The following is a 26,613-nucleotide window of genomic DNA, read 5'->3' on the forward strand; positions in this document are numbered from 1 at the left end:
ACTAAAGCTCATGAACTATCCTAAATTAGGTTGGTTGCAAACCTTGTAGCAGCATTTATACAATAGCTGGACTTGAATAGCTGAAGTTGAATATTTTGAACTTTCATTTGTTTTTATCTTGTTTTAGAAGTTTATTGATTAGTTCACTAACAAAGTTAAGTATTTTTGTAAAGGCAGCCTCTCATTTAAAGAAAGTTGTGTGCCAAGCTTGCATTCAGACCAGAGCACAATTGGCAGGTTTAGTGGTGTGGGAACCCATAAAATATTTCATCTCAATTCTAAAAGTAGGTTACAGGCAGTGATGGGATTCAGCCAGTTCGCACCACTTCGAGAGAACCAGTTGTTAACTTTCTGAGCACTTTGGTGAACTGGTTGTTGGAAGAAATCACTAGGGCAGAGAACTGATTGTTAAATTATTTGAATCCCGCTACTGGTTACAGGTATACAATGGTTTTGTTATTATGAGGGAGAATGGATAAGCATAGTTGGAGGGAAATTTTCCAGTTACTTGAAGTGAACTCTCAGTTAGTTCCAAAAATCAAATTAAAATACAAACTATCCAGAGAAATTAGAAATTCTTACGCTTCCTGATGATAATGTAGTAAAGCAAAAGTTTCTTCCTATGGAAAAGAAATCTTTTGAGAAACTATAAGGTAGGGTTGAGCCCGACATTAAATTGTATGTTTCCTAGGTCTGTTCTTATTTAATATTAGTTAGTCCACAGCTCTTACCATGATTTTGACAGAGTCCATCAGCAACAAATTCAGGTTCAGTTTTTGAGCAGATCTTGGCAAACACTGGGAGTTGCTTCTTTTGACCTGATCCTTGACTTTCTGTTATTGTCATAATTGGGGGTGGCCTTGTGATACTGTCTTTGTGGGGCACAGATCCAAAAACATTGTTTTGCAATAGATCCTTGATGAGCTTGGTTTCTTCAGTCACCAATTTACTGTCCAGAGTTTTGGTAGCCTCAACACGTTTGAGTGGGAGCTGAGCCAAGAGCTTGGCAATTTGAGTGTTGGAAGCCATTGTATTGTTTCCACTTTCTGTGCTTTTATTATTCTTATGGATTAATTTTGCAGGGAGTAAAATGCCTGTGACAGTAGACTTGGTGGACAACTGGACATCACAAATAGACTTCAACTTCATATCTCTTTTATTTCCAGTGAGTGCCCTATAGACATTTTCCATTGTATCCTTCTCATCTGAAGCCTGGTCCCCATCAGAAAGCATGAGTAGCTGTTTGCTATTTGGAGCCTTTACTGAAGCAACAGGAGGCACTTTCTCATCTTCAGATCTTTGCATTTCTATCTCTGTTGCATTTTCTTGGGTAAGACTCAAATATTCTTGCTCAACCAGCTGAGATATTTCATCTTTGCAAATGCTAGTTTCCAAAGATCTAGGTGAAAGAGAAAGAACACATTTATATAGAATTGATTTATTGAGGACTTTCTCCTCATCTTTCCACTGTGTGAATTCAGTTGCTAATTCAATTTAAACAATATAGCATACCAATAAATAAATAAACAACAAATTAGATAAAGGAATGGCTGTAGTCAATAGCAGAGTATATGGTTTTCATGCAAAAACTATCAGATCTTAGCCTCGGGAATTTCCAGATGCTGCTGGGGATAGCATCTTCTAAGAAATAAGTGAAGACCATGTTAGGTGGACAAATGATCAGATTTGGTATAAAACAGCTTCCCAAAAATTTAAAATAATAAAGATAAAAACAGAAATGAAACAAAAAAAACCCACTATCAGAACAACAAAGCAAATCTTTTTGAGAATTGATTTTGCTGAGCAATAGTATTACAGTATTACATTCTGTACAGAAGCCCCAAAACAAAATTGTCGTTTTGACATACAGCTAAAAAGTTAATATCACCTTTTACTGGACTATTCCTGAAGTCACCAATGAAGGATCTTTTCACACAGCACATTTAAGTTGGGGTCTGAATTAACACATTCTCAGGGTTTGCCCAGTTTTATGTTGTGTTGCAAAATAAAACACATTTATGTATTTATCAGGTTTGGACCAGTGGGGGGGATTCAAATGTTTTTACTACTAGTTTTGTGGGCATGGCTTGGTGGGTATGGCAGGGGAAGGTCACTGTAAAATTCCCATTCCCACCCCATTCCAGGGAAAGAATACAGTAAAATCTCCATTCCCTCCCCACTCCTGGGGGAAGGATATTGCAAAAACCCCATTTCCTCCCAATCAGCTGGGACTTGGGAGGCAGAGAATAGATGGGGGCGGGGCCTATCAGAGGTGGCATTTGCCAGTTCTCCGAACTACTCAAAATTTCCGCTATCGGTTCTCTAGAACTGGTCAGAACCTGCTGAATACTACCTCTGGTTTGAACTACCCATCTCCCTCAGTTCATGCTGAACATGTTCAGGTTATCACCAAAAATCCCGTTAGCCAAGATTGTAAGTAATTTGGTTGAGCACAGTGAGATTTGTAACTGATCTTCTTAAGAGAACCCAGTCAAATTGTCAGCTGGCTTATTATTAATAAAATAATTCAGCCAGAGTGGTAGAAAATGGTATCTGTGTGGGCAATGGAATTACACTGCATTCTCTGTCTCTTTCCTTGAGCTCTGGATCATACGTTCCTGCTATATATTCAGTACATTTTCCTCTGAGTAAAATCACCTTTTAGTTAAAGTGATTTCATGGACACATCCATCAAACTTTCTGAGATCACAAGAAAACCTATTGATTTTCACCTTCCCAATCTTTCCTGGAATCTTGGGGTTGTCTGTCTTCCATGTTGTCTGCAATGCATCCCTAGAACATTCTGGAGGTCTCCCATTTAAGTACTTACCAGAATAATCCTCCTTAGCACTCTCCAACAATTGTGGTTGCCTAGGTACTGCCTCCCAGCTGGGCATTTCCCCCTCTTAATTCATGTTTAAAAAATTACAGTTTGATGGAAATCTTGAGAGAGGCTGGGAGCTACCGAAAATTTGCATGAGTAAAAAAGGCTCCTTGTTGCAAAGATTAAATTTCAGCTGATTAGAAATTGAGTTAAATGATGTGGCCTGGAGACAGGACTAAATGCTTTATTTTGCATATTCATTCTGTGTTTGCTGATAACTTCTGAATGGGTACTTAATGTGTCATACAGAAACATTTGAGAGAATATCCCAGGGTCCAAAAATGAATATGAAGAAGTTAAAAGAATTTGCCTAAGGAAGGAATTCCATCTTAGAAGGAAAGCAGGACACAATTGGCCTTTTTGAATCCTCAAAAATTATAAATTGAGGGTTTTTTCCCCCAAAATTTACATTGGGTAAGGCAAAATTATCCAATAATTGTCCAAGGACAGAACCTCCTTAGCAGTGGCAGTAGTACAGTTACTTAAAAACATTCACTTCCATCTTCACTCTGCCTCTGAGATTTAATACAAATGTGAGAAGCCAAAGAGGCTGCAGATAACTGGACAAAATATTGTTCCATGAAAGATAAGACATTCATAATCCTCCTTTGCAACCAATTAAGGGAGAAACTTATCAATTTCTCTGAAATGGTCTTTGAAATGAGAAAACTAGTTTCTCTTTCATTAAAATCAAATAGGACTTAGTAAAAAAAAAGTGTGTGTGTGTGTGTGTGTGTGTGTGTGTGTGTATGCCTGTCTACTACTTTGGATGTGACCAGAGGAATAAGAGAAATAATTGTTGAATTACATTGAAATACAGTAAATCAGGTATAAAGAAGAAGAATTTCTGTTGAAACATAGTTCCTAGTCATCATCACCAGTACTTTCACATCATTTGGGGTTTGTAATTAATCCTTGTACCTGCTAATATAGATCCTATCACCCATCTCCTCCCACTTATGACTGGAGAACTGTAACTTTGTTGCAGTTATGATTTATATTGATATTGATTGTTTCCTGATTGCTTATTTGTACCCCATGACTATCATTAAGTGTTGTACCTTATGATTCTTGACAAATGTATCTTGTTTTATATGTACACTGAGAGCTTATGCACCAAAGACAAATTCGTTGTTTGTCCAATCACACTTGGCCAATAAATAATTATATTCTATTCTATTCTAGAGGGAAAAAGATGGGAGCACCTGGAAATTATTCCAGGACTGCAGGCTAGACTGGGAAGTTGAAAAACTAACCTGGAAGTGGGCAGTTGTCAACAATTGCTGTTAAGAACATTATTTGGATATGTCTATAAAGCCACCAGGCATCAAACTCAAGTTCAAGTTGTCTTTTCTGTATCTTAACTTCTAAATTACTTGAAACAACTCAAGCATCCTTTGTAGTCACCAAAAATCAGAGTCGGTCCCCACTAGACTTTTCACCAAAACATCACGAATTAAAGGATAAACAGTCATAATTTATTTTCATTTGCTACCCTGATTGCTAACTCTAGAAGTTGAAATGATACCTTCTGGACAAATTTTCTGCTGGAATTAAGTGGTAAAGGATTTTCAATTTTTTTATTCATTTCCCTGAATTTACTTTACTGTAAATTCCAATTATTACTTGGGCATATATCAAACATACGCAGTACAGCTCAGATTACATCCAGAAAGAGGAGACATTTTAGAATAAAACCAAGTGAATTGCTCTAGCAAATGAACTGAGCCAAACAGAACAGAAAAGAGCTAACCAAGTGTTCATGGTCAGTAATTAATCTTTTAGTTGTAAGTATTTTGAGAAACCTGGAAGTCTTAGTAAGGATTTATAGAATGCTACCATCTGGCAACACAAACAAGTATTTGCCCCAAAATGCCAATCCAGCTTGATCACACACTGTCAATTGCCATTACCCAGCAGAATTTTTGTTAAAATTTTACTTATTTTATGATAAGCTCTGAAGACAGAACAGCTGGTATTATAGCACCCACTGCATAAGTACTTATCTAAATATATAAATATCATGCCAGATTTCTTAGTAAACTGCATATTACTTCATTATCTCTAATTATGGCACCACTATGTCATTAAAGCAGCCTTTATTAGTTTGTAAATTGAACAGATCTTTTGTTCATTTTCATTCAAATAACTCCACAAAATGAGACAAGCAAATTATTCTGTTATTTTTCCATATCTTATAAAGTATACACATTGGAATACATGCTTGATCATCAAAAGAAATAAAAGGCTCTGCTCCATCCCTAAATTACCACAGTTGCTCTTAACTAACCCAGATACTTCTTTTACCTCTAGATCTGAGGACTAGGACCAGACTAATTGCTGACATAGTGCTTAATTTCAGATGTCTAGGTTGGCTATTCCCCTACCTTTTGTAGAGACACTTATAAAGAAATCATGTATAGGTGCAAAACTTTTATCTCTCAGCCTCTCATACAAGTACCCAAAGTTCATTTTGTATTGATTATTATATGTCAACTTAAGTAGCCGCCTCCTCTTTTACAGGTCACTGTTTTATGAAAGGTATATATATGATTTCTTCACTTCCACTAAAACACAGTGTGCTGAGGTCAAGACAACACAGTAGTGAATTTTTCACGGGGAGAGAGCAACACAGGTGAGTGACTCCATATTCCTTGCAATGTCTGACTGTTTGTTTTTATTAGCAGTGATGACATTATATTCTGTTCTTCCTTCATGGAGTTCAAGGTGAACTTCCCTTGCTTTATCATTATAACTGTTTTGTGGATTTTCCCCAAGATGTAAGCTCTTCATCTCAAACTGTTTTCTGAGTGTTCCAACTTTGGAAGTGAAACAGATGACAACTATAAAACTTTTTTTTTTTTTTTTGCATGGCAGAATTTTCTTCTTGTAATAGCCTCCCCGTGGAGATTGATCCTGATAACTTGCATGTTATGTTTATAATTATTTTGCAGACCAAATCATTTGAATTAAGTGTTTACAGAAGGGACAGTCAGATTGTCCTGGCTGGGGAAGGCAATTTCTTTGATTCTCTTGGTACGGCCTAAACTAAGGTATGAGGGGAAAATATGATGGCATTACATGAATGAGTTATGTTATATTATATGTGGTTTAGGGTAATTGGAAGTATGTTTTTTTTTTAAAGACTGTCAAATAGTTTGCCTGGTATTCAGCTTTCCTGCCCCAAATTGGCAGGAAATTATATGTCTATTTTTAGCATTTGTTAACAGATTTTGACAGTGCAATTTCCATCAACTACAAAAAAAAAAGAGGTTCGGGAGCAAGTGTAGCCTGGAGGTTGCCCAACTACGTTCTACAGCAGAATCAGAGATGAGTTGGAAAAGTCAGCCAGCAGGTGATAGCATTCTAGCTCTGCTTGATATAATAAAAACTACAAGCAAATATTTTGTGTTAAATGGACAAATAATTCAACTCTGTGCAATGGAAGCATATATCTTTCTAAAGCTTTTAGTAGTTTAAAGCTTTCATGATTTTGGATTTTAAATTATTTGCCCATATTATACTTGACTCCAGAAATGATTGATTTGAACTCAGAAAGTATTATTTGTCAACTTCGAAATGGATCGGGGCTGCACAGCCATTTTCTCAGTTTCTCACCTTGACACACTTTGGGGGAGGAGGGAGTTCTGGAATGTCAAACCAGACATCAACAACTTACTATCTCATGAGAACCAAGGCCATCCCAACAGATGCTGGACAGAGACTGGAAGAGGTTACCAAGGAGATGCTAGAACACCTAACTGGATAAAGTGACCTATGACAAGGAGGGAGAGTTGTCTGTTCTTTAATTATACTGAAAGCATGGGAAATAGCCAGAGCTGGTTTTGCATTTCAAATGTGCCTAAATGGTGTACTCAATGAAGCAGTTATTTGAGAAATCTGAAAGTCTCCGAGTTGCTGGATTGATTGGGTTCATTACTTGGAACCTTGACATAGTTATTATGAGGGTTGTGCAAAGCACTCATAAAGAGGTGCTTTGCAAAGCAACTTAACATGAGTGAAGATCCACCTCCTTGAACATAAAAGCAGTTGAGGCTTTTGGAAGAAATCCTTGGGAGAAACGTTTGTTGAAGTTAACATGTTTCTAGCTGGCTTTATGAGATATGATTATTGTAGAAACATTCAGGTTTCCTTCTACACAGAGGTTTCCTCCTCCTCTCTGGTCTAAACAAAAGTTTCCTTGATGTAATAAGGTCATTGCTAAAGGGGAGATCCACTGTCCCTTTGGAAATCTCTTTGTGTCAGAAATTAAAAACAAGACAAGAATTTTAAAAATAAAGGAATAGATATAGACTGATGGCCATATATACAAATATAGACTAGGTATAAGAAAGACTGAGAAACAGATGGATTTTACAAAGAACCACAAGAACTAGACAAAATTTTACAGGGGACTGAAGAAAAACATTATCTATTACGATTTGAAATGGAAGAAGAAATAGTGAAAGAGATCATGATAACATGAGCTACAAACTTTGGATACAGCATAGAATTAGCAAAATGGGAAAGCCTACAAGTTAACAATGGCAACATCATACAAGGAAAAGTTATACAACATGTTTTACAGATGGCACCTACCACCAGCAAGAATAGCAAGAATGTTTCCAGAATGTTCACCTGAGTGCTGGAAATGTAACCAAGCACACAGAACGTTTTATTATATGTGGTGGATATGTACAACTGCAAAATTGTTTGGATAAAATTAAAATAAAAAACTGGCTGGAAGAGATAATTACACAATACATTGAATTAAAACCGGAACTATTCTTATTAGGAATAATCTCAGGGAACTATGAGAAAAAAATCAAATATCTAATACTACATGTAATAACGGCAGCAAGAATCACATATGCACAAAACTGGGAAAAAATACACTAACAGAAAAAAACGTGATAAAAAAGTACTAGAATGCACCAAAATGGACAGACTCACAAAGGAAATAAAAGACAAAGAAGAATCTGAGTACTATTTAGTATGGAATTTATGGTACAAATGGCTAGAGGAAAGATGCAAAAAATAAGAAAGCAACAAAGGGAGGGAAAAGATTAAGAGTTCAGAAAATAAACACAAAACTGTAGAATTAACAAGAGGGGGGAAATGTAAGATAATTGTATATAAAATAGTACGGAATAAGAAATATAAGAGAAATATATGTATATAGAAGAATACATGAAAAATATGTAAAAATGGACATTATACACACAGAGAGAGATATAAAGGTATATATGTATGGATAAAAGGGGTATAATGGATATCTAAAGATGTAGAAATGTTGCAAAGATTATATGAATGTTTATTAAAAATAAAAAATGGGGAAAAAAGGAAACCTCTTTGGGTCAACTTGAATGTTCTTCTTGAAGTTCAAATTCTATGAGATGCAGAACTGTTTTTTGCTGTTTGTTATTAACTGTTGCTTGTTATTGTGGGATATGTTTGACAGATGTAAGGAGGTGAGAAATAAAGTTTCATTTGGAAGCAAACATAAATAATAACTTGTTGAGGGAGACACATTGGGAGGACACAACCTGACTATAGCAAGGAAAGAAGGGCAGGCTGTTGGCTAGCTTCCTTTTCATGAAAATTGGACTTGATCCAGAAAAGTCTAGATTACAATGAAGAATGATAGTCTCCTAATCTAAAGATCCTGTTTTCAACCAGGAAAATTCAGGGACTTCATATTATCTCCCAAAATTTAAATCCTGGATGAAAGTGCTAAGCTGATATGTAACATTTAACTATATTTTAACTATATTTTATCTTGATTGGAATTTCTACTTTTATTTTTTTTAAGATATTTATTTGCTGGGATTTTAATGCTTTAATACTGGAAGCTGCCCAGAGTCATTTGCTATGAGATGGGTAGCAAATAAATTAAATAAATAAATAAGTTATAAGTCCTACTTAAGAGAAGAATGGGAATCAACCTTTCCTATTCTGTCCACTGATATACTACATGATGCAATGGGCAAAGGCTAGGCAAAGTGATATGGTTATATTCTCTAGTAAATCTCACAGTCTAGAAGACCCATCTGCCAATCTGCCAATATTGAGTATTTGCTACTGAGTTTGGGTAACCACACAAGTGGAAGTATATTATTAGTAGTTTGCCTTGCTGCCCTACCTTGGATATCTTGATAGATGAGGTATGGTATGGTATGGTATGGTATGGTATGGTATGGTATGGTATGGTATGGTATGGTATGGTATGGTATGGTATGGTATGGTATAATATAGTGTTAGTATTAGTATTAGTATTAGTATTAGTATTAGTATTAGTATTAGTATTAGTATTAGTATTAGTATTAGTATTAGTATTAGTATTAGTATTAGTATTAGTATTAGTATAGTATAGTATAGTATAGTATAGTATAGTATAGTATAGTATAGTATAGTATAGTATAGTATGGGCTTTATTGTCATTGTACATCATGTATACAAGGAAATTGGTTCTTTACTGGTGCAATCCATGATAAAAAATACCAACAACATAAATAGTATAAAGAATAATCCCTATGCAAGTAATTAGAAAAAGCAAAAAAAAAAAAAAAAAACCAGAAAGAAGAAGAAAAACTAGCCATAGTGTGTGAAGTGATTGCAGTTGTATTTAAGAGTCTGACAGCCCAAGGATAGAAACTATTTTTAAACCTTTTTGTTCAGCTAGCTATGCTTCGATGTCTTCTGCCCAATGTGAAGTGTGAATAGACACTGACCAGGGTTGGAAACTAGATGGGGGAATGCAATTCTCTGAATTTCTGGTACCTCCTAGGTGCATTTTGTTACTATTCTATACCATAGAAAGCCATCTCAATTACTCATATCTTGATTCACACCTTTCTTCCACATTGCCAAAAGTATTGAGTAGTAAGTTCCATAATCAGACTCTTGTGCTTCTTCAAAGGTTGTTCAAGTTTATATAGGTTTACACTTTACTACACTTTGTAACTCTATACTTTGCAAGGCTAATGAAGTGTAGAGTTTGCACACATTCAGAGAAAGCTTTTAAAGCAGTTATGCAAGTTTACCAAATACTATAATATTTTTTCATTCATGCCAAAAGGCTTTGCAAAGCAGCTTCTTTTCACAGACACATCCTGAATTGTCTTTCCCTGATTTAACTTGCATTCTGCAAAGTAGCTGGATTTTTCTTGAAATTGCAAACAAAATGTTAAAGTTAGATATTATTTTATTCAGACCTGATGAAGAAGAAGAAATGAACTACCCATGCTGTCCATAGCTTGAAGAGGGTAAAAAAGAAAAGAAAAGAAATCCCAGTTATCATCCAGTGAGGAATGAGATTAAATTCCATTTGATAAAATGGAAAGGATTCTTATTTTCTTGTTTTATGTTTTTCTGACCTTAGCATAAGTATACATTGTAGATACCCTCAATTCATTATGGTTTCTATAAAGGGCACATCAAGATCCTACCCCACACTTTCCTGCCAAATATAGAAGGTGTCCCTTCAATTTGTCATCTGTAGTAGCATTTAGGGCCAAGATTATACCTTGTGCCCTTTTGCTTAATCTGGTGGCCTTTAATTATTTCAACATATTGACTTATGCAAGTGATCTGCTTCAAGTTCAATTTGAAAGAACTTTGGAATTTTTTGAACAAATAAATATTTGTTTTCTTAGCTCAAGGTATTTTCTGTTGCTTAGTGTGGGATTTTTTCCTCAGTTTTCCTCATTTACAAAAGGGGTGAAATTTAAGAAACACTTTCATCTATTTCTGTGTTGAAATGTCCTATCTTTTAACATTAGGAATAGTTTCTAGTTACTTTTTTTCCTCCCCTTGCTGTTTCTGAAAGTAATGTTTTCTTCATGGGTCAGTGTATTGTGGGAACAGTCATGGATGATAAGCCAGGAGCCTCAATCTGAAATCACCACAAATGCCACATGAAGATTACTTCATTAGTCTGAGGTGTGAAATGCTGAAGCCATTTTCTACATTGATAGAAATGTCTCCAGCAAGTTGAAAGCAAAGAATATCACAGCATGCCATTAGACATAAATGTATTAAATAATGTTTAAAACCCATTTATTATGAAACAAACAGTTCATTTTGGCCACAGGTTTGACAGCAGTTTTCATTAACTGGAAATATTTGGCTTTATTATTGTGTTTATATATAATGATATATTCTAGAAAACCTATCCCACTAAGAGCTGCCCAAATCTTACTTTTCTTTTTCTTCTCTCTCCTTCCTGAGCAGATCTTCCTTCCTTCCTTCCTTCCTTCCTTCCTTCCTTCCTTCCTTCCTTCCCTCACTCCCTCCCTCCCAGCTGACCAGAACCTGAGAAATAAACCAAGCTAGGTCAAGGTAAGGTATTAGCCATGATGTTCTTCCTCCTGGAGTGCTTCCTTTCCTGTTTTTCTATGTGGTGCTTAGAGCGCTGGCCTTACAGAACAATGTAATAATAATATTATAATAATGATAGTGTAATAGCTCCTAAAAAGTATTGTTTCAGGCTAAAAGAAATGACCTGGTAGACCATGAGTTTGAGACTTCTGTGATCACCCTGTGATATATTTATTTTGAGTATTGTGTGTTCCATGAACACAGAAATTCTCTTTGGTTGAATTGGGTTTAGAACTCAGCATATTGCATTAACACAATCGAGAATTAAAATAGAATGGGTAGACATAGGGACAGGCACAGGCTGTGCAAAAGTTCAGTTCAAAACTTCACTTATAGAATGATTCAGGTGAACCTACATATTGAGTTGACTTATGAAACTGAATCAAAGTTTTTCTATCTTCCCAATGACTCAATAGATTTTTATGCATCTTTAGATAAAGATAAATGACATACAATTTATTCCTTGCAATGGGAGGTATGCATGATTAATACTGACTTTATGATTCTTGTTCCTGATCCCTGTGTCTCATCTGCTGGATCAACATTAATGGATTTTGATAGGATAGGGCAGCCCCTTCCCTTGGATTGTATTTTCTTTCTTGTTACTGCCTTGGGCCAGTAACAAAAGCTGAAAAATTCAAATAAGAGAGAAAAAGTTCTTGATAAATGCTTCCACTATATTTATTTCTCCCCAAAAGTTTCAGCAAGGGACAGTTTGAAATCTGATGAGAAGTTGGGAAGGCACGATCAATTAAGCCAGAGAACTAAATGAGCAATTTTCTCAATTTTTCTAAAGGAAATTAAAAACAGACAAATATTAGTTTTTTGAGGGAAGAACTCTTCCCTTAATGGTATATTTAATGAAAAGCTTCCTGGGAAATATTCCCTTGGGATTTCTTTCCTTAGGTTTCAATGACAAAAAGAAAGTGTGAAAAGATTACAAATGGATGGAAAGAAAGAGGAGGGTACAGCCCGGCACGAGAGTCTACAAGAAAAGATAGGCCATCCATACATATCATTTGCCTTTTTTGTACCTAAAATGCAAGGAACATCTTCAAACTGATGGGGGGAGGATAATTTCACTAGCTAGCAGCTTTTTTCTAATATATATTTGTGCTTAGAGGTTTGTTTGTTTTTAGGATGGGGCAGAATGAAGGAATAATATAGGATTAGGAATTTTTCATTCACTTTTTCAGCCACAAAACTATAGTTTTTCCTTCTTTCTGTTTCAAAGTAAGAGAAACTGTATTATACTTCTAAAAAGAGTGAAAGAGGCTGCTCATGAACTAATAGCTGTAGATTGCTCAAAAGTGCTTTGAACAATTTGTTTCTATTGTAGTGGAATTAAGTGACAAGCAATGGGCAATTTCTGGAATTGAAATTAGTTCTCAATCTAGATGGCTGTAATTGGAATTTGGGATTGGTTCATACTGAAGCTACCTGAAACTTGGGCTAAAAATTATCTGATGATGTACATCATAACTTCTGGACCAGTTTTTAGGATTCTCCAAACTTATCCACTGCCATTAGGTGTAAGCAAGTAATTTTTCATCATTTGATGTCATATCAGAACTACATAGTCTTGGTTAATGCTTTGAATTGTACCACCAAATACAAGACTGCCACAAACTCTACTGTGGCGTATCTTCACAGTCTTAGTAAGTGTAGGCAGGTTTTCTACAGAAAACACATCTTAATGTTCTTCCTTTTGCACTGTTTACTGTCAGAAACTTCTTAGCAGCACTAGGGAGGTGGAAAATGTGCCCATATCTTCCCTATTTTATGATATTCTGAGGCATGCTTTGATCTTCCCCCTTATCCCCAAATTTGAAGACCAGATAAATTGTAGATAATCTTTTGAGGGATTCTCCAGTTACATTTCGGATTGCAAAATATTCTAACAAGTGATACAGTTCTGCAAAATTTACTCTTAGATGTATCGCCTTATTGTTACACAATACTTTTGGAGAAGGGTTTTCAGTAGTAATTTTTTTCCTTTATTTGTAATGATGATCCATGTAATATGGGAGAAATAATATCACATCAGTGTTCCAGAGCTAGTAGAAAAGTGAGCATCAACAAATGTTTTATAGAGTGCAGTATTTTTCCTCCTGCCACTGTCCAACACATTTTTAGACCTTTCAATTTTTTTCCCCAAAATAAATCAACAGAGGGATATTACAATAAGAATTGCATGCATGCTATTCAGGCACTGAAATATATTTTCATCTTGAAATATTTCAACTTTGAAACAGCTGTTTCAATTGTTTTGGATTCAAAACAAAACACATATTAACCTCAAAACAAAGCACATCAGTGTGAAATAATGCTTAGTTATTTCAAATGGCATCATTCTAAATGTCTGTCATAAAAAAACAATCTGAAAATAGGTCATTTTAACCCCCGAATGGCATTTTTAAATTACCTGAAAACTGTATAGTCTGAAACTTGATTTTGAGCTTAGAAGTCAGACAGCTTCCATGACTGAGAATGGACTTGAATCTGGATTTCCCGATTCCTAGTCTATTACTTCGTCACTATTCCACACTAGCTCTCTTTGGACTATTCTGATGTTTCTTTTGTATATATAATATTTATATAGCATTTTGATGTTTATTGAAATAATCAATAATTGTATATTGAGGATGTAAAGTGACAGCGGAAGAAAAATAGATTTTAGATATTAAAATCATGCCTTTATTGTGTTCATAAATAACTCAAGGCAGAAGCATATGCATTTCTCCTTCCTCCTCCTATTTCCCCACAATAATAATCCTGTGATGGAATGGAAAAACTTGTTATAGCCAACTTGTCTTGGCTATTTTGCCATGACCATCTCATGGCAGCCAACTCGCTGTGGGGCAACTTACTGCTGGACAACTTAACACAGGACAATTTCATGCAGGATAACTCAACATGTGTTGTTGCCTATCTTACTGCAGAGTAAGATGAGGAGGAGGTTGAGGGAAAGCTTGGGCTGGCTTCAGAGCCTTTGGAAGTCTCTGATAAGGAAACGACATCAGACACTGATACAGAGCCGGGGCCTTCCAGCCTCCCCCAGGTAGAGAGGCAGCTGTCTTTGGAGCCTGAGTTGAGTGAGTGGGGGGGGGGGACAGATAGGGCCCAGCCTAGATGCGTAGAGAGGAAAGGAGAGCAAAGGAAAGCAATAAGTCGGCTCTCAGGGAAAAGCAGACATAGGCGCTAGCCAGCTCCTCCCTGTCTGGGAAATAAATAGTAGGGGTTTGGGGGGTAGCCGGTTGTTGGAGACAACTGTTTGTTTTCTATACATAGAAACAATTCAGATTCCTTGGCCAGAACCAGGTTGTTCTGACCTAGGCTTCCCCAAAAAGCACGAGGCAGAGTCCTAGTCCCGACAAAACCCCTTTTATTAAACAAATGTGAATTCCTCTCATTCACATTCAGCAAGACCTGGCAGTTTTTCAAAGTCTTTCAGCCTTGGCCCCATCTCTGCCTCCGGTGCAGAGCCCTCGTCCGAGCCTTCCCCAGCCTCCAGGACTGGCCCATGTTCTTCCCCAATCTCCTCACTGTCCAACTCTGCTGCCAGCCCCACTGGCCGCTGGCGAGCCACCACACAGGCTTGTTGGGACTAATTACATTTGTTTTTTTGTTTATCCACATGAATAAAGGACTGTTCCTGCCCTTGAAAAGGGGTTTCTTTTACTTGTGAGTAAGCAGCTTATCATTACTTGTGACGGCTGGGTCAGAACAACACAATAAATATCTGCGACTGTTTTATGACATTATTTCTATTGACAAAAATGGAAATAATGTAGACAAAACAGTGGTGAATAACATGTATCACTTTGAGTTATCCTGCATGGATTGTCCCACAGTGAGTTGTAAAGTTGGCCACGTGAGATGGCAACGAAATGGCCATGTGAGATGGTTGTGCCAGGTTAGCTGTGGTGAGATGGCTGCAGTGAGATGATCGTTCCAGCTTGGCTGTGGCAAAATGACCTTGGCAATTTGGCTGCGGTGAGAAAGCAATGACAAGTTGGCCATGGTGGGTTGTCCAAACCCATCCTGTGAAGTGAGTTGAGCAAGGAAGGAGGTGTGCCCCAAAGTCACTGAACTAGTTTTTATACCTACAATAGGACTACAATTCATCATCTCCTGGTGATTGGCCCAAAGTCGCCCAGCTGGCTTTTATGTCTCAGGCGGGACTGGAACTCACAGTCTCCTGTGGTTGGCCAAAGCCACCCAAGTGGAATAGAACTCAGAACTGCCTTAGATAGGGAAAATTTTTAGCACTGCATTTTCTTCTTTTATGACTACAATAGCAGCTTGGCAGAACAGAAATATTTCTCATTTTGACCTGAAGTTGGCAGGAATTGGATTGAGGAACTTGAACAAGGAACATAGATCCTCTTCCCCTAAGCTGTGAATGTTTCAGACTTCACTTCCATTATTGCTTATTGCATTCATATTTTATCGTTTCTCCAATGTGTTGGGAATAACATGCATACTCCTGGCCTCTAGAGAATTAAGCAGGTTCACCTGAGGCAGATGGCTATGATTTCATTTTGCTAAACAGCTACACAGTTTTTGAATTATTCAGTTCTGCTTTTAGATAAGCTGATGGCAGCTGCTGCCAAAGGAGCAGCATCTCTAATCATTAGGGTTAGGGGAAAAATTTGTTTGTGTCACTTTTCAATATAAATGTTAGACTTTCTGAGCTAATGTACAAAGTGGAATGCAAATGTCTTCATTTTTCACACTTCTCCAAATTCTGTGGTGCAATGCTTTCATTAAAAAAATATAAAGTGCACACATTATGGGAAAGGTCTGTGAAAGTCCAATAATAAGAGCAAATTGCTTGGAAAAAAAATGTGCATATTAGAGAAGAAGTCATTCAAGAATGCATTTTCATGAAGACTTTTTTTTTAAATACAAGCTGGTGTGGAAAGGGCAAAAAACATATTTAAACACTGTCCCAAAGGTGTCTCCCCCCCAAAGGTTACTTCTTGTTTTTTTCTTTGAAAATGTCCAGCTTCTTATCCAAGAAGCTTCTTCAGTTTTAACTGAATGGTGGGGAATGAATGAAGCTTCTTGGATGAGAAGTTGAACATTTTCAAAGGAAAAAGAAAGAAAGAAAGGCCAATTGCTTTTTGGAAAAAATAAATAAATTATCATTGGGATAATTAATGATTGAGACTCTCCATAAACATACAAACCTACATGCAAACACTGTATAGGTAGGAAGTGCAATAAACAGTTCCCCCAATTCCATGGTATGGTATGCCAAAACGAAATAATGTCAACAATTACCAAACTGAAAGTCTTATAAGCATCCATTTCAAAATGTTACCTAGCTGAAAAACAACATACACTATCTTTGAGCAAGTTCCATAACAACAATTGTGTGAAAAAACACCTACAGTATATTAGCTAGTTCTACAAGGAAATGCAAATATGTATGTGTTTCCATGTAATACAGAATGTTGATAAACAAAGTAACACAAACACCATTTAAAAATTGATTGATACATTTTTAATTGTGTTGTTACCACAATCTATACTCCTAAACATACTTAACTAATCTATATCAGTAGCTAAAAGGTACACCTTAAATTACGTAAATATGAAGAGGAAAGCTCAATATAGTTTTGTTGCTGTTTGGAGTGAAAAAATACTTTCTTTACTAATGATCATCAGTATTTCCATAATGCTTTTCATATAAGGGGAAGTCTCAAAAACATTTGTAAAATACATTTGGACACATTTTATCAATTCCCATACCTTGAGAAACTTATATGCAGGTCAAGAAGCAACAGTGAGAACTGGACACGAAACCACTGATTCGTTCAAAATTGGGAAAGGAGTCTGGCAAGACTGTATACTGTCACCCTGCCTATTTAACTTATATGCAGAGCACATAAAGAGAAAGGTGGGGCTAAATGAATCACCAGTTGGAATTAAGATTGCTGGGAGAAATATCGACAACCTCAGATAAGCAGAGGATACCACTCTAATGGCAGAAAGTGAAGAGGAACTAAAGAGCCTCTTGGTGCAGGTGAAGAAGGAGAGTGCAAAAGTTTGCTTCAAATGCAACATTAAGAAAACCAAGATCATGTCATCTGGCCCTCTCAATTCCTGGCAAACAGATGGGAAGAAATGGAGGTAGTGACAGATTTTATTTTCCCGGGCTCCAAGATCACCGCGGATGGGGACTGCAGCCAAGAAATTAAAAGACGCTTGTTCCTGGGGAGGAAAGCTATATGGCAATCTAGACAGCATACTAAAACGTAGAGACATCAACCTGCGAACAAAAGTGTGTACAGTCAAGGCTATTGTTTGCCCAGTTGCAATGTGTGGCTGTGAAGGTTGGCCCATAAGGAAGGCTGAGCACCAAAGAATGGAGGCCTTTGAACTCTGGTGTTGGAGAAGACTCCTGCGAGGCCCTTGGACTGCAAGATGATAAAACCAATCAGTCTTCGAGGAGATCAATCCTGACTGCTCTTTAGAAGGCCAGATCCTGAAGAGGAAACTCAAATACTTTGGCCACCTAATGAGAAGGAAAGACTCACTGGGGAAGAGCCTCCTGCTGGGAAAGATTGAGAGCAAAAGAAGAAGGGGACGAAAGAAAATGAGATGGCTGGATGGAGTCACCTAAGCAGCAGGCGTGAGCTTAAATGGATTCTGGGGGATGGTAGAGGACAGGAAGACCTGAAGTAACATTGTCCATGGGGTTGCAATGAGTCGGACATGACTTCACAACTAACAACAACAAATATATTAGAATATATGCAATGTTGTACCCTATTGTTCTTAACAAACTGCCTAATCTATGTAATTCCCTAATGCTTAGATGTTCATATTCAAGGTTAGATAAATGTGTTTTGGGGGTCAGAAATTGCATCATAAGAATCTGGAAATCATTAAAGGAAAGTACAATTTATTTCAGATATGGACTTAGAAATAATTTGATATAATCTTTACATCAAAACAGTATTAAACTCTCCTCAAATTCTAGCCTATCTGTGCTTGGGTAAACAGCAAGTTCTATGTTTGCCCACTCCAAGACTGATTTAGTTTCTTTGGCATTAAGGCAGACGATCTGATAGGACATTTCCTCCTCCTAGATAGTAAAAATGTATAGCAGAAATGATTTAACAATTCATTGCCCAATCAATTGTCCAAGGCAGTTGACTGATTCTACTGAAGTGTACATCACACATACATTTTAGCTGAGCAAAACTATTAATGTTCAACATCCTGTTTAGCAGGATAACTCCACCTGTTTCTGTTTAATTGCTCACTTACAAATTATTCATAGTATTTTTTGCTTGAAGATTTTGCCCAAAGATATCCATTTTGTTGGAATTTTGACAAACATTTCTGCCTATCTCTGTATATTCCTTGTAATGCTCCTCTATAAGTTTCATTTCATTTTCCTCTATGAAAGCCTTGTTTTGCTTCTTTTTTTAATTTAAGAGCTGTTGCTGATACATCCTCTAGCTGCCTGCATAATCTCAGACATGGATTTATGTTAACATGAGCCTGTAAACTGCTGTGAAAGCATTTGCAAGTTGTGTGGAATGTACATTACGTTAGAAGAGATAGAAAATTTGTAATTTTGTTTTTTTAAAAAATCTTATTCATTCTGCTTTTTGATCCTTTCCATTAGTAAAATACATTGGTTTTCCTGTGATTCCAAAGAAAAATTAAATCAAAATTATCAATCTGAATTGAACACACACACACACACATACACACACACACACGTGCAGTGATCCCCCCCCCCCCAAGCGTTAGGAAAAAGTTGGGTAAATAAATTCTCTACTACTCATTTGATTGTTGGGGGATTTATTGGTAGAGGGATTGCAGAAGCTATTCGAATGCTAAAGAATGAAAGATGTATGAGATGCTTCTCTTTTAAACAAGAAACCATTCTCAGTATATCAGAATTGCCTATAAATTCAATGGCCTATTTATTTTCCCTAGATTTTCTTGAGTGGTGTTTAATGTTATTTTTATTTTATTTATTATAAAAGCATTCTCCCACTTTCCATTAAAAGTAATCCCCAAATGACATACAACAGAACAGAACCAATAAAATGGTAAAAAAAAATCATGCTACTTAAAGCCTTAAAAAAATAGCATCATAAAAACAAGAGCAATTTACTTAAATGACCAAGAAACATAAGTTCAAACAATAGCTTGGTCAAATAAATAGCTTTGTAGCTGACACTAAAAGCTAAGAAGATTCCACATCAACTGTAACTGAACAGGGAGACTATTTTACAGTTGGGGCACCTTTATCAAGATCATTCTCTATTTGGGTGTGAATGTTTGTTAAGAAAGTATTTCTTCTCGGTGGGTAGGCAAGAGAAAATGTGATTGTGAAATATTCAGGGTCTAAGCTATGTGTTCTGATTTATCCCATCTGCTGTTTATCATTATTAAGGTCCTGGAAAAAGCTTTACCTGCATTCTAAATGAAATAATATTATTGGATTGTTTAAAACATGGTATTTTTTTAATCCCACCATTATCATTTTTAAATAACTCAAGGAAACAAACATAGCTTATACTCTTTCCTCTTCCTATTTTTCTGATTGGTCCAATGTCACACATCCAGCTTTCATGTCTATGGCAGAATTAGAACTCACCGTCTCATTATTAGCTTAATGTCACCCAGCCAGTATTCATGCCTAGAGTTGGACTAGAACACCATCTCCTGATACCTAATCTGGTTCCTTAATTACTAGGCCAAACTGGCTCTAGAATGGGTATTCTGAATTACTTTCACTTTTTATTTACTGTTCACTTAAGTCATTCTTTGGAGGGTCTATAAACTGATGTTCCAGGTTTAACTCTGAAGGGATTATTACTCCAACTATTATAGACACACCCTGAAATCATTTCAGGCCCTTAAATGTTTAGGGTTCTAAATGTTTAGGATTTTATAACAGAATAATGTATGCCTCTTTTTTCAACTCAGTCATTGTTATGAGATCTCTAGTTATGTAAACCTTCTACAGAACTACATATTTGGAAAGAAGCCTATTCTCAGTTTGTAAAGAAATATTTTTTTAAAAAAAAATAACAAAAACACTCACTCCTTTTGAGAACTGTTGTGACTACTACTGCTGTCTTCTTGTAGAGCCTCTGAAGAGGTGATAGGGTGACAGCTAACCTGCAGAAGAGGTGATGAAGATTTGGGCTGTAGTTCCTCAGGGAGGCCTTGGACTCTCTTCCAGATTTCATGGCAAGCTTTATCTAAGCTGTCCTGGGGAGTGTTGTGGTGGATCCAGATGTGTCTTGGGAATGGGCCTAGAGGGAAAGGGCCTTTGGAGTTGACTGCTGAACACTGAATATTGCTCCTACTTGTTAGCATCTCACTTTGAACATCAAGAAACAGGAAGAATTTTTTTTTTTTACAAAAGAGGAGAGTGGGCCATAAACTTTTTCTGTTGTATGTACATGTTCGTTAATATAGTATGACTTTTTTCAGATGGCCTAGAATGGAATGCATGGCAACAAACCTAGGTAGCCAAGTAACCATGGAATACTTGTAGGAAGCCAACTGATAGAGACAGCAATTGGATTTAGTCATACCTGAGTCTCAAAGATCTAGCAAAAAGGGAAGATGAGATTATGTTGTCTCTGAAGAAGTATAAAGTGCATATACAAGCTGAAACTAGGTTTACTTCCTCCAACTGATATCTCTAGATCTGCTTGCCATCAAAGGTATTTTTCCTATAAATACCTAATATCTAATATAAAAATATTAGATGCCTACTATATACTCAGAGAAATGATCCATCAAATTAACTGTTCTTATTATTAGTATTCATCTACACTATGCAGTTTAATATAAATAGAAGAAAGTCAATGTTGAGGACTACAGTGTTTGCTATGTACACATGTAAACAAATATAGAAAAAGAAGAAAAAGAAATGATAATTTTTTGGTAATAAGTTAAGTCTTCATCAGACATTCTGAAAAGGATCTGAGGGAAAAGAAAAGTGAAACAATAAATTTATATTTTTCAATGCTTTCAAGGGGCAGTGATCATTTTTTTAAATGACCACCTTAGTTGTGCCTTTATGTAACAATGGAGTGAAATCCAGATTGACAAGTTACAAGTGGTTTAGTAAGAATGCACCAGAAGACCAAACAGGTCACAGTATTCCATCCAGCTTCCTAGACACGGGTCTTCAAATAAGAAGTCAGCAACTCCGGGCATAAAAACGATAAACTTCAAAAAAAATATTTTTTTTTTGTTCAGGATATCCTGTTTAACTAAAAATGCTCTGTTTAAAAAAAAAGCAAACTATTTTAAAACAAATGCTTAAGGTAGAACCACTCTATCAGAGATGGCAAACATAGCCATCAACATTGTGTGGCTTGATGCATCAAAGAATTTGATTTCAAAACTAGAGTTTTCATCAGAAACAAATTATGTCAAGTGAGCTAACCTAGGTTTTTATTTGTAACAATTAAGCCACACATGTGTAATATGACATGCTTTTTTTTAAATGCTCTTAATTCCCTGGAGAAATCCCTGCAGTTTTCTTGGCAAGGGGTAGTCTGCCCTGCTTCCTAGGGCTGAGAAAGGCTGGCCCAAAGCTTTGAACATAAAACAGGACTAGTTTCCAGTCTCACTCTCCTGGTTTCCAGCCCATTACACCAAACTATCTCTCATTAATCTATAACATACTCTACACAGCATGCACATATAATGGTTGTTCTTAATAGCAATACAGACCAAACACAGACCAAATCTGGGTATCATGCTTAGCATAATTTTTAAAACAAGTAAATCCAACCATCCATTTTGGTTTAATATGGTCTGTGGAAATCTAGACATTGTAATGCAACTAATAACAATGCAAACAAACCATGGCTTTGTGCAGCCTTTAAATCCAGCTACAGGCTATAGAAAAGTATGTTCTATTGATTTCAGGTGGACTTAAATAAATTTAAAATGGATTGCAATTTACAACTTGTTATTTTTATTAGTTCTCATCTCATGCAGGGAAAGTCTATTCACAAGACTCTATTAATTTTAATTGGTAAAATTGAACCTCAAGCAGAGGAGGGAAATGTCATATTGTTCCCATAATAGTTTGGACAAATTTCTGGATACCTTTGTTCTTCCATTTACTTGTCCATGTTTTGACTGTAGGTGGCAATATAGAGCAATATTAGTTTATTATTTTTGTTTTTTGTTTTGGGACAATGTCATGAAAAGTGGACTTATACAAGCTAAACCTTTTAAGCTTCTGTATTATGTGACATATGTTTACACTGATAAGGAATAATATTTGTGGTTCCGTTTTCTTTTCATTTTGCAAGCTTTTCATGTGTATATACATGTGCCTGAACTGGTAGTAAAAAAAATGCTGTAAAAAAGTTTTTAAAAAGTTCCGATGATCAGCTGTGCAATGATCAGCTGTGCAACAATCAGCTGTGCCCCGTGATCATGGGAACTTTTTTTTACTACCAGTTTCGGTGAACTGGTAGCATTTCACCCCTGGCTAAAACATATAATGAATGGTTGCAGGAATTGGATATGTCTAGTTTAATGAAAAGAAGGACTAGGGGAGACATGATAGCAGTCTTCCAATATCTCAGGGTTTGCCACCTGAGGGTAGGACAAGAAGCAATGGGTGGAAACTGATCAAGGAGAGAAGCAACTTAGAACTAAGGAGAAATTTCCTGACAGAACAAATAACCAGTGGAACAAATTGCCTCCAGAAGTTTTGAATTCTCCAACACTGGACATTTTTAAGAAGAAGTTGGATAACCATTTGTCTGAAATGGTATAGGATTTCCTGCCTGAGCAGGTGGCTGGACTAGAAGACCTCCAAGGCCCCTTCCAACTATTCTATTCTATTCTATTCTCATTATTTAAATGGTACATATGTTTTCAAAACAGATATTGTCCAAAAACATCATTATTGGCAAAACATTCATTTTTATCATAGACCTTCTCCCTAGGAATTACTATTTTGATGTATCCTATCTTAACATGTCCTTCTTCACCCATGTCTTCACATAATTGTTTTGAAATTACAATTCATATTTGACATAGTAATATCCAAGTATTTTACTTTCCCCTCAATTTTAAAACCAGTTTTTTGCCATCCATTTTGATCTAATTTCATATTTTTTTTAGTATCTTTGTCTTCTGATATTAATCTTGAATCCTACTAAAATACCAAATTCGTTTAACTATTCCAATTAGTTTCTACTTTTTCTAGTGCAGGGGTGTCAAACTTGATTTCATTGAGAGCCACATTGGGGTTGTGTTTGACCTTGGGGGGCTGGGGGCTTGGCCATGGTGGGCATGGCCAGCTCAACATGACCAGCTCAATCAAGGCTCCATTTTATGCCATGATAGCCTCCTGGAGCCCTATGCCAACAAAAACGGAACCCGGGAAGCAGGGGTGAAATTCAGCAGGTTCTGACAGGTTCTGGAGAACTGGTAGCGGAAATTTTGAGTAGTTCGGAGAACCGGCAAATATTACCTCTGACTGGCCCCAGAGTGGGGTGGGAATGGGGATTTTGCAGTATCCTTCCCATGCCACTTCTACCAAGCCACACCCACCAAGCCATACCCACCAAGCCACACCCACAGAACTGGTAGTAAAAAATTGAATTTCACCACTGCCGGGAAGGCCACACATTTTCTCTGGGAGAGGCTCCAGGAGGCCATCGTGACAAAAAATGGAGACTGTGAGGGCAGTGCTTGGCCCTCCCAAGTTCCATTTTCGCTGGCAGAGGCACCACAGGTCAGTCCTTCATTGCTTTCAGGGCCGGCCCGTGGGCCAGATCTAAGCACCCCATGAGCCACATCTGGCCCATGGGCCTTTAGTTTGACAGCCCTTTTCTAATGGTTCTTCTAAAATTAACATTAGATCATTCACAAATGCTCTTAACTAATCCATTTCTTTTTAAATCTTAACTCCTATGATTCCATGATCTTTTATTCATTTATAAATGTATAGGTCGCCCATCTTATCTCAAGTTAAATCGTGTCTTATAAGAAGCAAAATGGACAAAAATAGAGATAGTGGACATGCTTTTGTTCCTTTTTGAAACTCACGAGGCTTTGTTAGTTTTCATTAACATTTATTTGTGCTTTCTGAGAAGTATAAATCAAACTTACCCATTTAATAGAATTATCTTCAAAGTTTATATGTTCCAAAACTCTAAACGTAAAAAAAAATCCTGAAAACATCAAAGATGGGTAGAAAACAAATTTAATTAATAAATAATCGTATAGTTTAAACCCATATTGATCTTTCTGAACAAAATTCTGTAGAATTATTTTCAATGTTTCAGTCAAAATTGTGGCAAACAGTTTGCAAAACATATTGGTCGGCCAACCTTATCCCTTCTTCTAATAAGTTATATTAGCCTTTTTCCAACTATCAGGAATCATTCCATTCTGCAGAATAATACTTATTATTTGCTGTTAAGGGTAGATAAACTCATCTGCAAAACATTTATGATAAGAGACCAGCAATCCATCTGGACTCATCTAAAACCTTTTCTGTTTTAGTTTTTTTTTTAATTAGCTACAAATAACTTCTTTGTTGTTATAAGTCTATTCAAAAGTTCTGTGATTGTAATTTTTGATAATTCTACTAGCAGTCCTCCATTTTTCCAAAGAAATGCCTTAACCTTTGCATAATGTAGCATAGTAAAATGAAACACTTTTCTCATATTCACATTACCTGTTATGATATTCCCATCTTGTAACTTTAATGTTGCTTTTTTCTTTTTTCTTTTACAACTTGTACGTATTGCAAATCTTAGCAATATGCAAACCCACCAAGCTATTGTAATTTGATGCATTTTTAAAATGTACATAATGTGATAATGGCATGCATGAGCTTTGCATATGTGTTATAAAGACTTACATGCAAATTTGGATGTCCTATTTACTCTAAACCAAGCTTCTACCTGAATTCCCAAATTTCCAAATTCCATCTTTCTTCTCAAAGTCCAAATTTCAAGAAAATGGACAAAACTACATTGGGGAAGGAGTAAAGTATAATACCCATTGCTGGGCAATCTTCATGGTTCCCTGCTAATTTGTACCCAACTTATCTTCATATCACCTAAGGGAAATCAGCTGTAGAAGAAGGTAATTACTTTTCTCTCTATGCTTATGGCTTTTCCAGATGAATGCTGTTGGCCATTTCGAGGCATTGAATACTGATCTATGTGGCTTCTTGGCCTGATAGTAGAGTATTGGTGCTGTGTTCTTGAATGGGAGACTTGAATGAGAGAATGAGAGTGCCAGGGGCCACCATGATTTTACTCTGGAACAAATCTTAGATTACCGTACTTTTCTGAGTATAAGATGCAATTCCCCCCTCTAAAAGTACATGAAAATTGTGGTGCATCTTATACACAGAATGTTGTCAAAGCTCCACTGCCCTCCACCTTTCAGCCATTTTCAGCCTCCATGTGTCACATTTTTGGCCTCTGCATGCCCTGTTTTTGGCCTCTACGCATCACATTTTTGGCCAGTTTCAGGTGGCAGGGATCAGCGGTGGCAAATGGGCCACACCTAATGGGCTGTGGCAGTGGCAAATGGGCCACTCTGAACAGGCCCCAGTGGTGGCAAATGGGCCGCAGCAAACAGGCTGTGCCAAACAGGCTACGGGCAGCAGCAGTGGCAAACTGGCCCTGGAGAATGGGTGGCAACAAATGGGCTGTGGCGTCCGTGAACAGGCGGTGGTTAATGGGTGGCGGAAGCACTGAACAGGTTGTGGCAAATGGGCCAGATGAATACTGGTTGGATGCTAAGAGAAAAGGCAGATTTTTTTCTTGGTTTCCTCCCCCCAAAAGATTGGTGTGTCTTATAGTCCAGAGCGTCTTATAATCTGGTAACACAGGAATAGCCTGCTTCAGTTGTTCTCTCCCAGTGTTCTTAAATGGCAGCCATTCACACAGAAAAGACAAAGCTAAGGACGGGAAATTTTTTTCCCAGTCTTCTATCACCACTAGTTACCACTCAGATTTGCTCAAACATTGTATTTCTTTTTGCTTTCTCTGAGTAGAACAGAATATTACTGAATTCACAAATCACTTTATAGCATGGTTTAACTGTAAAGGAAGCCAAACATGACTTTTTCATCATACCTTAAGCCAGGTTTCCACTGCATCATCAAAGCAACCAACCAACCAACCAACCAACCAACCAACCAACCAACCAACCAACCAACCCAGAATTTGCATTTTAGGCACAATTTGCCAGATAAAAATCTTAATTTTGGACACATTATGCAAAAACGTAGCTGCCTGAAAAAGACAATAATGTGTGAAAGGTAGAAGGAAAAAGGAAAAAGAGGGTGACAGTAGGAA

At 36.8% G+C, this 26,613-nt stretch overlaps 1 protein-coding gene across 1 annotated transcript in view; it reads right to left on the reverse strand.

Annotated features, from left to right (window-relative positions):
* The window catches only part of CUNH1orf94 (chromosome unknown C1orf94 homolog), a 42,274-nt gene extending 21,651 nt beyond the window's left edge, over positions 1-20,623 (reverse strand). Inside the window, exons 1-2 of the mRNA XM_087727171.1 lie at positions 20,346-20,623; positions 732-1,399 (exon numbers count right to left, since the gene is read on the reverse strand). Of these exons, the coding sequence (XP_087583297.1) occupies positions 732-1,399; positions 20,346-20,623 (946 nt within the window). The remainder of the gene's footprint in view (positions 1-731; positions 1,400-20,345) is intronic.
* Positions 20,624-26,613: the final 5,990 nt, after the last annotated feature.

Source organism: Thamnophis sirtalis, unplaced genomic scaffold (assembly GCF_051295495.1).
Source record: "Thamnophis sirtalis isolate CommonGarterSnake01/CBP01778 unplaced genomic scaffold, rThaSir2_p1.2 scaffold_13, whole genome shotgun sequence".
Lineage (NCBI taxonomy): Eukaryota > Metazoa > Chordata > Lepidosauria > Squamata > Natricidae > Thamnophis > Thamnophis sirtalis.